The 16,515-nt window shown below is 42.7% G+C and overlaps 1 protein-coding gene across 2 annotated transcripts in view; it reads left to right on the top strand.

The window, feature by feature from the left end:
* Nucleotides 1–16,515, top strand: part of P4HA3 (prolyl 4-hydroxylase subunit alpha 3) — a 198,122-nt gene that overhangs the window by 165,377 nt on the left and 16,230 nt on the right. For both annotated transcript variants that reach the window (XM_085623338.1, XM_085623337.1), the window contains exons 7-9: nucleotides 5,029–5,205; nucleotides 8,152–8,216; nucleotides 16,298–16,457. In XM_085623338.1, the coding sequence (XP_085479464.1) occupies nucleotides 5,029–5,205; nucleotides 8,152–8,216; nucleotides 16,298–16,457 (402 nt within the window). The remainder of the gene's footprint in view (nucleotides 1–5,028; nucleotides 5,206–8,151; nucleotides 8,217–16,297; nucleotides 16,458–16,515) is intronic.

The following is a 16,515-nucleotide window of genomic DNA, read 5'->3' as shown; positions in this document are numbered from 1 at the left end:
TTCATATAAGCACCTTGGGGACCTCACATCTACACACCTGCTCAAGCACATGGATCCCCTCTCAAGTGATTAGTGCCCTATATAAATCAACAAAGCATAACATGTACGTTGTGATTTATTCTTATTTTAAAAAGTATACATTAGTTTTAAAACTAGTTTTAAAACTTTTCATATTTATTGGTGTGGCCTATTTTAAATAACTGGAAATTAAATAAAAAGAACTTGCATTCCCTGTTGCAATGTCGTGAGACAATGTTGGGCTAAGGCAGTAGAAGTTGCATGAGTGTGAGGAGAATTCAATATACTTTGAACCTTGAGCGTTTCATGATACCACCTCACCTTGTCACAGTGGAATATACAAGCAGCCTTCTCTCACATTCGGTTAATGCTAAGTGACTTACTTGCAGTTGTTCTGTTGTTCAGTCTATCAGTAGGTTTTTTCTCTGATAAACCATCAGCCAACTGTGTTTGTGATCTTTTTTATGGCAAAGAATATGAGATGCAAACCCCTGGATAGGAACCACACAGGATTAGTAACAAATGCTACCTCCGCCCACCATGAAAAATAATCGATCAAACCCATTGTATACATAATATTTTTATTGCTACCCCTCTAAAAACTTTAAAAAACATATATATCTAAGTGACCCTAAAATCACCTACAGGCGCTTTACTCTGGGAACAAGGAGTTTGTCCCACGTGCTAAATACCACTTGTGAATGATCAACATTCAACATACTGCCATCCATTAATAGTCTCCATAAATCAAACTGGACCCACCTCATCATCATCTTCATACCCAGATGTTCCTCCGGATCCACCTCCACTATTTTTCTTCTCAGATTTACCAGGATGATAAACTTGTCCATTTTGATCAAAACACCAGTATCAGAAGGCATATACAACCAGTTCCATCATGTTGGTTTATTCACTGTTGCCTGCTGTTTCCTCACGCGAACCCTTGGGATCACCAGCAACAGCAGACATAGCACAAACATTCCCCTCTGCAATCACATACGTTGTCATCAGAATCCCCATACCTTTCACCCACCAACAAGAGTCCAATCTTACATTTGTCCCAAGGAAAATAAACTATGCCCTGAGGTTAAATTCCAATAGCTTTGACTATAATCTCTCTAGCCTTGCGTTAGGCCTCTATATTTTGTGTTCCTTGCCTTTTCTTCAAGTATTTACACGAATCAAGAATTAATTTACCAACTCTGCAATTGCAGACCAGGCAGCCAAAAGAAAGCATTTTCATCACATTAGTGATGTTTGTTTGCTGAAGGCAACAATATCTTCACCTTATTTTCAACACTTCTGGTTGCTTTTGAAATATTTGTTTCCCCTAGCAGGGGCTCTCTACAACCTGTTGGCACTTTCATGTTTGGAGCAAGTGCCAGCCAAGTTGTTATTGGTGCCCTTTCCACTAAGTGCTAAGCTCATTGGTCCCCCGGTTACTAGCATCGCCAACACTTCCTCGTCACCGGTGCTTTGGAGGAGACTGGTGCGTCTTGTCTGCTGGCGAAGTCCCCCAGCCAGCTAGCACCAGAGCCGTCTCTCCTTGGTAGAGATTGGCCGTGGAGGGACAGATGCGAGTCGTGGTCGCCGGACAAGAGGAGAGCGTTCGTGTCTGGTGTTCGATGGTCCCCTGCATGCTGGTGCAGAGGACCTCTCTCCTGTAAGGAGACGGCCACGTCGGATCAGTGGAGCCTCGGTCCCCTGCCTGCTGGTGCAGAGGCAGACTCTCTTGAGAGGAGACGACCGCGTCGGAACAGTGGAGAGCCTCCGTCCACCATTCTGACTCTGGAGAGGAGGAGATCTGCAAGGGCCTCGGATGTGCACCCACAAACATTATCTGATGGGGAGGCCTTTCCTGGCATGGCCCACGGTGGCATGGACTGATAAGTTTTGTCTGATTCATTTTGGCTCCGTGGCGGAGCCAGCTCCCGGCGATGACTCTGGGGGGGCATCAGAGTTTGGGTAAGTGACGATGCCACGTTTCAGTCACCCCAGACTCGCTCACTTTGACGGATGGAGAGAGCTCCGCAAAGCGTCTCTCCCGTCTCACTGGACAAGGATGTACTCTGCATCATTTCTGTGCCCACAAGGCCTTGTGGAAACAGCTGAGACGGCCATGTATGTGACCGACGTACGGTCATGAAAACTTCGCAGACTTGCCCCCTAGGAAGACTGTTTGGCGGGCAGCCTGGCCCAGAGGGCTATCGGACTGACACCCCGGTGCACCCTGGTCAACTTGTTTATTGGGCACATTCTAACTAGATTGATACACTTTGAGACATTTCACTGTCGGTTCGTCTGATTAGGCACCATTTTCTTCTTTTGTCTATTCCTGCCCAGCCATTTTGAGGCTACTGATATCATATGAACCAGCGAGACAGAAGAGGTCCTCATCTGTCCCTCACCAAAGAAATAGAAAGAGGACTGATCGAACTTTAGTAGTGGCCATCTTCGCCTGGGCACACTATTAACTGTCTTTTCAATTATAACTGCTGAAAGAGTCCAGGTAATCTTCACTGAACAATGGGTGGCTTAATTTAAATTTTTCTTAAATTAGTTTGAGCATTCTATTCATACTTAAACCTCCAGGACTGCGGCTCATTTAATATAATGCAACAGCAACGCTACTGTGATCTTAAGCGGAGATGCCCTGGTCCACCATGTTTTTTAGTTACTGTTCTTTCATTTCATTCTTCAAGTGGAGTGCTCCTACCTGCACTCCCCAAGGCCAGTGAGGCATAGGCAAGGAGGTAGCATCGGGCATGGAGCGGGTTTGGAATCCTGTGGTGCGCCTGACCCTAAAACGGCAGCCGCAGCACCAAAGAGGGCAAACCTCAGTAGCAGAGGCCCAGGATGCTCCAGATAAGAGGGAAGTCACGAGTGGGAGACCTCTGGGACCACAGAGGAACAATGTGAAGACCAGACGTGAGGAGTGTACTGAGCTGTACCCAATGCCTGACTCTAAGATGGCCGCCACTGGAGACATCTGACACACCAATTTTCTAATAATGGCCACCATGAGTGAGCCCCTTTCAAATGCACTCCTTCTCCCCTTGTTAGGGAGGGATCCAGCATTTATACCCTGGAGTCTCAGAGACCCCTCTGAGAGAGTCCACAGCGACAAAGGAGTCACACACAGCGGAGGCCTGGGTTTTTCATCACATTACAGCCGAGAGCACAGCACCGTACACCGGGACCAGCGCGCTCAATGGAACTTTTGGACTATGCCCCCCCTAGGCGGAAACTATAACCTTTCTGTATGTACTGCGGTGCCCCGAGCAACCTTTGGCCGATGACCGGTGGAGCTGTCCTACGCAGCTATAGAGAAGTTTGGCTATGGTTTACCCCTCGGCCGTCACCCACCCAGCCGGACGTCGGACACTGTTTTTCCTCGTCTCCCCGTTGTGCCTCCTACACCCTCCCCCTCCTTCCCTCCATTATTCTCCGTATACCTCCCCAATTCCTTCCCTCTCTCCCCTAATCTTCTCTCCCCTTGCCTATTTTTTACCTCATGTTTATGTTATGCTTTTGGACTCATGTAAGTCCTGTAACTACGCTCCAGTAACTGATGTAACTTTGTAACCATGTTCTGAAACAATGTTGATTCCTCATGTAAAGCGCTCATTTACCGCCAGGTCTAGCCAGCGCTATATAAAACTCAATAAATAAACTTCCTGTTAAGGAGAGGACCTCCCTGCACTAAAATCTTGTTCAACATCTTAAACTGAAAATGTGAATCTTCAACTGGGGCAGTGCAGTCACTTGTGCATTATGGGATCTCGTCCAGCCCTTAGCAGGTCAGACCACAATGTTTGAATTTTAGGACCAAAAAAACCCAGAATAGTGGTTTCATGAAATTTCTTGTGATGTTAGGAATCTTTCCTTTCCTAGCACGTGGTTATCACAGCAAGCTCGTTTGTTACTTTTAGGAATGCTAGCTCGAGTAAATGCATGAGTTTAATAATGGTTCATATATTTTATCATTATTTTTTGTAAAGTGTGTTTTTCAAGCATGTGAATGTTTCAAAGCAAAAGTAGGACTCATTGAGAACTGAGGGGATGTTTATTAAGTTACAACTCATCCACAGCGTGGCCGCCTGGCCAACAAACCTGGAACCACTTTACATAAACTCCTCAGGCTGCCTGCCAGGAAGAGGTTACATTCAAAGCAGGTAGGAGCAGGGGCCAGGGCCGGACTGGCCATTCTGTCATATTGGTATTTTCCTGGAGGGTTGCAGCCTAGGGTGGGTGTTGCTTTCACAGCTGGGCGGTCTGCTGTGACATACCTGAAGGCCCAGTGATCCTATGACATCCAGAGACTCCTGCTGTGTGGGACTGGTTTCAACTATTCTTGCCTGGGCTGTGCTTGATTTCAGTTTGGGCCCTGGCAGGGTTGTCAGCAGGGCTCAGAGGGTTGCCCATAGTCTGCAGCCACTCCAGAAGGAATGAACAAGGGTCTCTGTGTATTACAGCATCTGCAGTTTTAATTCATTTCAATGGTCACTACCACATCAGAAAATGGTTTGTACAACAAAAGGTTTGTACTAGAAAAGTTGTGAGCCCGAGACATTGAGTCTTCTGGTAGGCTACTGTTACCAATATGATTTTTCTGAAAAGACACCACTTGTGGAAACATTTAAAAACACTGATTCAGGAGTGGTGAAGTGACAAATTGTTTTCTTCTTTGCTCCTTCCCTTGGCCTCCTAGATCTGGCTTTAATAAATAGACACTTAGTACTTGTATCTGCTTAGCTGCCAGTTGGCATTATACATGTGTGACACCTTTAGCCAGTTCTAATTCATTTTCTCTCCAACACAGCATTCTGGAGCTTCTAGTTTCACCTTTAAGATTGTAGGTATGGGTTTAAAAATCCCAGCAGGCAATGTGGCACACTTAGCATGAGGCAATGAGGTGTGCATACCAAAAGATTGCTCTTCATTTGGCATCATACTTTACCTTTCACCTTCCTAGATGCTAAAATTGCTTGTTTGCTTTATTGTTTTCAGCCAAGACACCTTCAAAACGCAGGCCTGTGGTGTTCTCTGGAGACAAACAACAGCCCTTACCTGATGCTTCAGCCAGTGAAAAAGGAGATTGTCAGCCTGCAGCCATATGTGGTTCTGTACCATGACTTCATCACCAACCAGGAAGCTGAGACGATTAAAGACATTGCTGCTCCATGGGTAAGTTGTGTATCTATTCTGTTCTCCAGATTAACAGACACTCCAGGGGCACTGGAGAGGCCAATACTCCTGGTGTAGAGTCATGTTGACGAGTTGTAAATACGTTCTATTAAGTCCATTTGCAACATATGGATTTTGTGAATATCAGACTGTAAGTGCACAGTAGAGAAACACAAAATAACATCTTAGAAGAGGCTATAAGAAGGGAAACAATTAACAAAATGAAGATAACTTAACCAAAGGCAAAACCCAGTAAGGTAGGAATAATCAGATGCCACAACACAGGTACCAAACCCCATCAAGTGTGAACACATAAAACAAAGATAAAGACCATTATGGATCCGCTAACAGGCTTGACCTGTAAGACAAGAATATGAGTCATTGAAAAAACTCAGAATAACAATTTTAGAACAAAATCTGATTAGAAAGACAAACAGGAAATACAACACATAAATGAATGTATATATTAAAAGATTCACATCCTCTGCTCTCTGTCACGGAGTAAAATATTTTCATTTGACAGGATCTTTAAATGTAATTGTTTTATCTTTAAAAGTGACTTTGAAATAAATTGGATCTTGCAGTCATATATTTCACCTCCAGATTTAAGACAAGCCATACCTGTATGATTAGACGTAGTTCTTGATGCATCCTGCGGAAAGTAAACCCTGTGCCCTGACCACAGAAATTTGTTTTTTAAACTCACCTGCAGACAGAACAGCCATGAAATCAGTACATTTTCAAATTATGACACCACTGGGGTTTCACCTGGCGGTGGAAGAGGAGGGCTTTGGATCAACTCTTTGTGCTCTCGGAATATTTGGTGGAGTAGTTCACTCACGTTGAACAATTTTAGGAAATATTTTTTCAGGAAGGAGATTAAATCTCCACTCTCAAAATTCCCCAATATTCTGTACAGATAGAAATTGTTCTCCCTATTCCTAATTACAATCTATCCTTTTTAATGAGTCTAACTCCCTGGGCATATGTGTAACCTTTGCGGTGTAATCCTCAGTATTGCTGATTCGTTCATTATAGAAAATCTCTTTCCTCAATGAGACTGCCTTTCTTTGAGCCTCGGTAAATTATTGTTTGTTTTACCACAAAATCTTTGGGGTTTTAATTTTATCCAGAAGTTCTCCAAGCGGCAATTTTGGAGGAGAAATTACATCAGTTTTCACTCAAACACTATCCCTTTTAGGAATTACGCCTGGAGCGTGCAAAGAGATACAGAGACTGATTTAGAGCTTGGCGGACGCGTTACTCTGTCACAACGGTGGTGGATATCCCGTTCCCCGAAATATAAATCCCATTGTCTATAATGGGATTTCTATTTAGGTCCATAATCAGTAGCCGTATCAGCAATGTCCTCCATTTCGTCAGCAATAGAAGAGTCAATATTAATATCCCTAGAACCTTGAAAATCCTTTATGAAAGACATTTTGCCAGGTGTTTTGTAGAAATATAACAAGGGTTTAGTAATGTTTTTATCGCTTTACGACCTGCCCATCAATCACTTCAGGAAGGCTTAGTAAAATGATGAGAAAGATGAAAATTGTCTAAGCTTGTTAGAATGTAGATCACCAAAAAGCAGTTTGTCAATAAGTTACTTCATGTGAGACTTAACAAGTTATTAGAAAAGCTCAGCATATAACCTCTCTACATACAGTAGTTATTCAAAGGATGAAGTGGTGTTGTCGTTAGGCGACAACGTCAGTCATAACGATACAAAATGTAATCCCCAAAATACACGAAATTCACAAGGTATAGTTTATTGACCTTACTATAGCCCCGCCAGGTGTTAGATGTCCACAAAGTCATGCCATTATTTGTGATTGAGTTGAAGAATAAAATGCTGAGGGCCGCCTCAATATTCAAAATGAAATCTGAAAGTCCAAAAGTCACTGAAGGAAGCCATCTTCAGATGTTTATTACAAAGCACTTTGCCAGAGATGTGGTATAAAGACCTCTTCCTCTTTCACACAAGCTCCGCTGCCAACCACCACCAATCCAGCCGCTTAACTCTTGAGGCAGAAAATCGAGAAGACAGCCAGACCCGCCAAAGAGGACTAAAGCCCGGAGGCCATTTTCGTTGGTTTCCAGCCGCACCTTCCACAACTGCACACTTTTAGTAGGAGAATTTCCTTTCCAAATGTTTTGTGCAGGAACAATTTTCATCTGAATTTTGCAGCTTCAGGTAAAATTTTGCAAGGGTGACAAACTTTGAAACTTCAAGTTAGAATGTTCACAACTTTCTCAAAACGTCACCAGAAAATTACAATGTTGTACATCCCTAAAAAGAAGGGCGGCTCCAGCAGTGAAGTAATAATTCCAGCCAAAAAACTGTGAAAACTATTGACCCAATCAACAGTTATTTGATGAAACTGAACATTTCTCCATAGCGATGTATTGTTTTTCCAAATAACTGACAGGCCAGCGCTTAGGTTCAATGGAAACCAGCTGAAACTGGTCAATTGAAATTTTAAATAGGTATGCTGCTGCTACTTTCTGGTGTGTTTTTTGTTCACATTGGCATCTGTGCCAAGTTTGCCTGTTAATGTGTGAACAGGGGTATTGTATTGATGTGTCTGGTCTTTCTAGTGAATTGATTTGTTTGTTCAGTGATGTGTTGTTTAATGATGACTGAGATCTGCTGAAGGGAATGATCCCTCTCGGTTGGAATGTTGAAGGTATCTCTGTGTGTGTCAAGGTCAGCCTATTCCAATGGACTCGATGGACAACTTGTCTTAGACTGTTTGAATTGACATAAGTAACAATATAGGTCGAACTGCACAAACAGCTGCATAGCAGTATTTTCGTTTTGCACTCAGTATTCCATGGACTACTTACAGAAAAGTTTGCTGGTGAAGTTTTTCACTTATCAGCCACATTTCATTGTCACTCGTCACTTTCCTCTTCTGTTTTTGTTTGTCGGTGTGTCATCAGTTGCAAAGGTCGGTGGTCGCCACAGGGAAGAAGCAGTCGGAAGTGGAGTACCGGATCAGCAAGAGGTGAGGGCCATGTGCCTGTATATGATGGTGGGTTGGACCTCTGATTGTTGTACTATAGACAAGGTCACTAAAATTGTACAATTCTGTGACCAGTGTGTTTTCCGCATAATTATGGATTTGCCACATATGTCCATTGTCTGCTAGATAACTACAGATTTGAATTTAAAAAATGTGTTTCTAACTCTAACGGATCAAAAGTTACTAAATACACTGCCAAACGTATTACCCCGCAGTAGCAGGCCCCTTACAAATGTTAACTGGCAACCTTTCAGTCGCTAATTGCTGGATGTAGGTGTTAAACTGAGACCAATGGGGTGAAACCTTTGCCAAGACACTGCTAACAGGTGTAAAAATTACAAAATAGTTGAACAATACTACCATAGAATGTTCCCAGTTACACCATATAGTTTGCCTTTCCTTGACACACAGGCCCAAATTTATTTTTGACCCGGATTTGACACAGTGCGGCAATTGCTGTGCTGCTTCAAAGGGAGGAAGCCGAGCAGTCACTACATGTAGATATGGCACTGTTTCTCACACCCACCGCCGTTGGTGACTTTTAGCTGCCTTGCGCCACGCACATATCCTTGCACCATAGTGCTAAGGTGTGTGCGTGAAGACTCGTATGCATTTTGCACTGTAAGAGTACCCTTACGTTACAAAACACTATACTCAGATATAGATAAAAAGTTTTCTGATTTATATGCCAGCTCTGAAATACACCACATATGCAAACTTAGAGGAGTTTAGAGGAAATTATTTTTTGGTAATTATTTTGACGCAAATCCATATCTACCTTTTTTATTAGATAGAGATTTGCATCACCACCCATGGTACGACCCATTGATGCAAAGTAGTACAAACTAGCGCATAAAGCTGCTTTGCTTTACTTTTAGGCCATCTAGATCCTGTGGATGTAGCAAATTATTGCCCAAACTCCCTCCTCTTAGGTTTAGGGAAACCTTTGGAGACATTTGCGGCTAAACTTCCTGCTTGAAGGAGTAACTCTCTCGACCAATGGCAATTTGGATTCCATCTTAGGAGAGGGAAGGACACGGCTTGAATTATGAGCACTTTTGGATTTTGGCAATTGTGGGTCATGGTGACGTCCTGGCAGGAGTGGTCTGGCTGCCTTTGGCACTGTAGAGCACACAACTCTTACCCGGCATCTCGTGAAAGTGTGACTGGATGCCACTATCCTCCCTTGGTTTGCCTTTTCTTGGGGACAGCTCCCAATCAGTCAAGCTGTTAGCTGGGTCTGGTGTGCGTGGGCTAATACATTCACTCAATCAATCAATATTTTATTAGAGATTTGGAACTCCTAAGAGGTCCACATAAAAGTACATGCATATTATTACAAATAATAAAACATAACAGAACTCATTCCACAGACCGTCATAAATTATCAGAGGCCCGCATTAACAATGTTAGAATTCCTTAAGATAACATCAGTCAATATTGTCAATTATCCCAATAAACAAAATACTTAAGATTTCAGCAATAAAAGCATTTAGCTCACGGCAGAAACAGAGGCCCAAGACCTCTACTATAGAAGATAGCGTTTGTTTAGGACCGTATTGAACAAGAGCAGGTCCATTTAGGAAAAAATAATAAGCATAACCTCAATGCTTAGAAAAAATCTTTAAATGATTTGGGCAGCAGCACATAGCCATTTCGACAGAAAATAGCATTTAGAATTAGCAGAGTAAGGACTGAAGTAACAGAGCATATCCTACAATGTGCAAAGGACATTAAGTAACTGCCAGTTCGTATGCAATTTAAAGTCCAAGATTCAGCTTCGACTAAAAGATAAATTTAGAATTAGCAGCAGGGAGAAAGGAATAACCGAGCATATCCTAGAATGTGCAAAGGACGGTAAATAGCAGCCAGTTCATATGCAAAATAGAGTCCAAAGTTCAGCTTCGGCTAAAAGTTCAATTTGGAAATAGCAGCAAGAAAAAAGAATAACAAAGCACATCCTAACCTGTGCAAAAAGCAATTCAGTAGCAGCCAGTTCATGTGCAAAATACATCCAAAATCCCACCTCAATTAAGTTTTGAAGTTAACAACAAAAGCATAGTGGGAAACGAACGCAGCATATCCCTATTGTGCAAAATAGCAGTAAATAGCAGCCAATCAATGTGCAAAATACAGTCTGACAAAGGAGAAAATACTAATACTTTGTAAGAAGATGACAAACGAGGGGGTTAACCACCCAATTAAAAAAATATGTAAAAAATTTAAAATATACACATAAACTCCTTAAAATAATTTAAAAGTTTTACACTCACTGCTTTGTTTTTTGGACAAAAAAGATAATCTCGGGCTGAAGCTACATTTTTAACACAATTTTGTAAAAACATCGACCGGACCCAACGATGGCGGTTCGAAGCCAATGCTGGACAGGCAAACAAAACATGGTCTAGGGTCTGAATGCCCAACTTACACAAATTACACATTTTTCCATTTTTCAAATTTTGTGACCAGTTTGCTGTTAAGTCGTTTAGAGGTAAGAGATTCATACGACATAAAGTGAGCAAACGTCGAGTTCCGTGTTCTAAATTCCCAAATAAGTATTTTTGTGAAACTCTCGGTGAGTTTGTCCTGGCTATTAGCTTTAATCTCTCTTTAGAATTACAAAATTTAGTATCTCTATTAAAGCTGATTTTGCCACTTTATGTTTTTAAGAGAGATTTAAATTCTAATGGTGGAAGGGTGATCACTAATTCTTCTTGTATACCAAAGATTTTTAGTGCCAATAAAAAATCATGATAAAAAGAGTAATTCCCTGCCTTAACACCGAAGATTTCATTACACATGAAACCTCTTAATGAATCTGGCTTGCTATTTTTTAGCTGATATCCCCAGTGTAAAATCTTTTATAAACCTTGGAATAGGAACTTATCAAACCAAATTCCAGTCTAATTGCTGCCGTTGGAACTAACTTGTTAAAATTACATATTTTACGTAATATCTGACCTTCAATCCTATCTAAAAAACTCCAGTCCTTAACGGGGATTGATTCAATCACATAGAGCAGGGTTGGAGGAATTTTTGCCCTAAAAACCATCAATAGATGTAAAAAATGTCTTCTGCCCATAGCACTGTAGAAAATACGCAAACCATTAGCGTGGAATGTTGCTTTACAAGTGCTATGTTCAATATGAGGTTTGTTCTTCGTACTACCTGTTAAAAGTTTCCCTAAATAAAGGTATGAGTCTACCACCTCCAACTTTTCAGGACCAATTTGCCACTTAAATTTACATGACTTTCTACTTTTGTTACTTTTCATAATTAAAATGTTACTTTTAGAAACATTTATTTTCAAAAAATGGCCCACTGTATAATTCTGTAGTGTTGTCAGCTTTCTATTCAACCCAATAGGGGTTAGGTCCATTACTACTATATCGTCTGCATATAAAAGATATACAAAAGGCCGACTACTTATCTTTGGTGCATCTACATCTGCTTGAGCAAAGCAATCGGGTAAATCTGCTTTATATAGAGAAAATAGCAGAGGTGCTAAAAAGCAACCTTGTTTCAAACCATTTTCTGTGGGGATTACATCTGATAAACCTTGATTTCCACCCATTAGTATCTGGCACCAAGTTTGCATCCACTCCAAAAACCTGTTTGTCTTCACGACTACAGCTTTGAATCCCAGTTGGTCCACTCAGACTTTTATCCTTCCAAGGTCGATACAATGGATACAAATGAACTGGGTAACAATAAAGAACTGCTGTGCAGTGCCAAGAGGTGAACGTGAGCTTTAGAAATATATATGCTACGTTAAGTTGGGTCATTATACATCTACTAGCACGGTCACTTAAGGGTCCCGAGGAGGCCCTATCATAACCCTGCCTTCCTTTAGCCTCACCCTTTCACATTCTGTTGTACCCCAGCCTCATCTTAACCCATGCCCTAACCCGGATATTCTTACCTGCCCTTTCCGCAGTGTTTTTTAGTCTCTGATATTTTTGTTCTCGGTTTTGGTAACGTGCAGTTAAAATACTGAGGAAAAAGATGTGACCCTCAGGGCGGGTCGACCACAGAAGAGTTTCCCGTGAACACAAAATGAAGAGAGTGCACAGTGTGGTTAACGCAATGCACGGAGATCACTGCCAAGCATGTTTAATCAGTGCCCTCCTGGAAGAAATCTCCTGGTCCCGTCCAATCCCACTCCGAGAAGGAGCTTGAACTACTGTGTGTTCTTTTCTCTTGCACAAAGTTTCCTCCAGTCTGTCAAATTTAGGAAATTAGAGACTGATTTAAGTGCTGGGGGAGAGAAAACTCTGTTGCAATGTCAAGAAGGTTCACTTCCTGCCAACATTATGGTCCGTCCGCCTGATTTAGAATCCGGCGGACCATAGGTTTGACAGCGGCAGAGACTACCCCTTCTCTGCCAAAGTCAAAGCAACTGACGGGCGACAAAGTAAGGGCTGTTGGAGGTTTGGCTATCTGTCTGCTCACCAAATTTATATGGGCGGACATACACCTGATTTTCAATGCCCTGCAGGAAAAACCTGGCAATAAGGGCCATTAAGGAGTCCTCAATGCACCCCCCCCCCACCTTGCCATGAGAGGAAACTCCCATGGCGAGGGTGGCATTGTTTTTTTTTTCCAAAAGAAAATCCAGCTTTGGAATTTTCTTTTTGAAAATAAAAAAAACATTGTAAGTTTGCTGTAGGGCTCTGTCATGCTGAGCCGTCCTCCAACCTTACAATGCTCCTTCCAGTGCCAATGCTAGAAATGTCCACCGGGCCAGCGAACATTTCTAAGTTTGGTGTACAGCAGATCTGACAGGTCAATGGTTTAATTTAATCTGTCGCCCTAGTGGAGAAACGGGCCGCCCACTAGTATTCAAATCCGGCCCTTAGTCTTTAAATTTTAAAAAAACTCCTTCAGTCACAAAAGCCTTTTCAGAGCATTACAATCTATTGTATCCTATTTGCTGCTATGCTGGTTTCCATTGCACCTCTCTTTAACCGGCTTTTCATTTTCAGCTCCTCGAAGTCTCATTAAGGCATGCAGTGGAATGTAAATCCTGCACATTGTCCGACCCACATTGACCTACTCACTTGTGCCCTGACTTGGCCATTCCTTGCTCACCAACTCCCCCATTCACTCACTCAGGGACGCACACACCAACTCACTAGCATACTAATTGTGCTTGCCCATTCATGTAAATGTAAATGTATGGTTTTTTATATGTAGCGCTGATCACCACTACGGGTATCTCAGCGCTGTATTCATACCGCTTTCCATGTGAGGTGTCCACTCCTGGGCACCCCCATGGTGAAGGCCAGGCATCCCAGCGCTGTTGGGGGCGTTGTGGAGATTAAGCAAGCTATTTCCCAGAGTTGCAGCGTGGGACCCATGATTAGAACAGGCACTGAGGCGAGAATATCCGGTCCGCGGAATTTATAGCCCGAGACCCTGCCGCGACGGGAATCGAACCCTGGTCCCAGACCAGTGCTCTGCATCGAGGTCTGCCGCGCTAACCATTGAGCCACACATCTACCCACTCACTATGACAGTCGCTCACTCACCCATTCATTCACTCAGCCACTCTTGCACCTAACCAACACACCCACTCACACCTATCCCCACACACGCCCACTCACTCACATTCATTCATCTTTCCATTTACTCTAACAGTCTTTCACCCATCCATTCATACATTCACCCACTCACGCACCTGACCAACACACTCACTCATTCAGCCACCCACACACGCCCACTCATTCACATACTAATTCTGCTTGTCCATTCATTCTAATAATCAGTCCCTCACCCGTCCATTCATACACTCACCCACTCTCTCACCTGACCAAAAAAGCTGCTCACTCACCCACCCAGCCACATACACACACTAACTCCACAGTAATTCTGCTTCCCTAAATATCTACCCCCTCACTCAATGACCCAGTCATTCACCCATCCACTCATGCACTTGATAAGCACATCCGCTCACACACCCAGCACCGTACACACCCACTAACTCACATACTAACTCTGCTTGCCCATTCATCTACTCACTCACACTAAAACTCACTCACCCACCACTCATTCATTCACCCACTCACGCACCTGGCCAACACATCCACTCATTCTCCCACTCACTTAAAATCCCCCAAAATAGTGCTAGGAATCCAAAAAATTAACGACGAGGCCAAGTTTCATCGTTTTGGAGGAAGAGATAATACAGTGTTTCGTCAGTGGTTAAATATTTTCTCCGGACAGTAGCGCTGATTCAATATTATTAATAAACCACATTTTACCTAAATCGAGTGTCTGCAGTATTAGAACCCAACCTTTCACGTCTAAAACTAAAGTACAAACACACGCGCCACCCGGACCCAGAAGCCTCTAGCTAGAAGCCTCTGTGCGTGGTGGTGACAGGGTTAAATGGCACGCAGCTGCATTGTGACTGTACTCTGAGCTTTAAGCCCGGCTTAACTATGTCCAGACAGTCACCGGAGAGTGATATAAATTATTGTGTTTTTTCCATGAATGTCCTCTCGGCCCACTCACCCATAAGGATTACATTATGCATAAAAGCAGAGCGCGTGGCGTCTCTGCAAGGGCGCGCGCTGCTCGCCGCCTCCAGCCTCTTACAGCCCCTCCTGCTGCTGGGCGCGAGACATTTTTGGGCTAAACCATCATCTGAGAGTGTCCTCTAAAAAGCTGTTGACAGACGATTCCAAACCACTTCTCACGACATAGTGGAAAAACAATTAACGTTTCTTATTAAAATTGCATTTGCCATGGGAGCATATGAGCAAGTATTAAAATCGTTATTTTTATAATTTATAAAATATTAATGTATTCACAGCAAGTTGCGCAATTTTCGTATTATTTTTTAGAGATGGAGTGGTATTGGTTTGCCTATTTTTACATTTCCCTCCTCTTTAGGTCTGGCTTTTCAGTGCATCTGTCGCCAGCCCTTATGTGATCAACCTAAAAAAAGCTTCCAGGAATACTAGAGACAGGAGCTTTGGCTCGGCCCACATGTTGATGAACAGGGTACATGTTTTGATTGGGCTAAAGTTGGGTGCTGCCACGAAAGAAAGTGCTTACCCTCCCCACAACAGTAAATATATTGTTTGTTAAACAGCTGCCTAAGCAGGCAGCAGTATTTCTTCCATGAAATGTCAAGGCAGGTGGGCACACACATGCTGTTAAAGTGTCGTAGATAAGTATGTATTTTACAGTATTTATTGTTGTCTAGCAGTATCAGAGATGTGAGGAGGGCAGTCATGTTTTGCTGTTTTCTAGTCCCAGCTCCACCCCTTCCATCATTAACTTTAGACTTTACAGTGCAGTTATATGTTTGAGTGCAGTGTGGGATGCACAGCTCTGCAAATGTGGTTCACTCATTTTTTAAGTTATTTTTGCCTATGTTCGTTCACCTTGTTTATTGTTAGAAAAAAGTTTTATTGCAAAAAATATATGTGTATCAAGATCCAGGAACTGCAAAAATAACAGTATAAGGTGCACATTTAAAGGGTTGCACAGAGCAAATCTAATTCCACAGACTTGTGTTGCTTGTGCACAATGCGCGGTCATCTAAACACCATATGTGGGGACAATGACCAATTGTGCAGAGTATAAATGGAAGCTAACTCGCCGCCCTTTCTCATTTAATAATATATTAGTGCATAGTATGTTTAAGTGAATTATTCTGATAAATGTAATTAAACAATTCAAATTTCCACTCAGGGGCATTGGGTTGCAAAAATATCTTCTGAGTCTCTTTTGTTTGCACTGCTTCACCTGCCCTCTGCACCTGATCATCATCTTGACATTTGTTGTGACACATTAGGTAGGGGGTGTAAAACGTAGGTACAGGGGTCAGAATCCATGTCTGAGTTTCAGGGTATAAATGAGTTCAGAGTATAGTCAGCGTACTTAAATTTATCTTACACAAATATCCTGATATATATGGCCTGGATCTGGCCCACCTGGTCCTATGTTGAATGCACCTGCACCATAGTAAAGCTGTCAGGATTGACCCTGTATGTCGTTGCTCATGTTGGGACCTACTTTTCACCTTGCACCTTGCATGTTGTGCTTTTCAGTGCCTGGCTGAAAGACACTGTCCATCCAGTGATTGGCCAACTGGACCTGCGGATCACATCCGTGACAGGGTTGAACATCCGTCCACCATATGCCGAGTATCTACAAGTGGTGAATTATGGGATAGGCGGGCACTACGAGCCCCATTTTGACCATGCGACGGTAAGTACGCACCGGCATAGGAGCAAAATACACCAAATGGTATCTGAAGAGGCACTAA

This window comes from Triturus cristatus, chromosome 8 (assembly GCF_964204655.1).
Source record: "Triturus cristatus chromosome 8, aTriCri1.1, whole genome shotgun sequence".
NCBI classification, from domain to species: Eukaryota; Metazoa; Chordata; class Amphibia; order Caudata; family Salamandridae; genus Triturus; species Triturus cristatus.
Note: the sequence above shows the minus strand (reverse complement) of the source record. Positions and strands in the feature narration are given on the sequence as shown.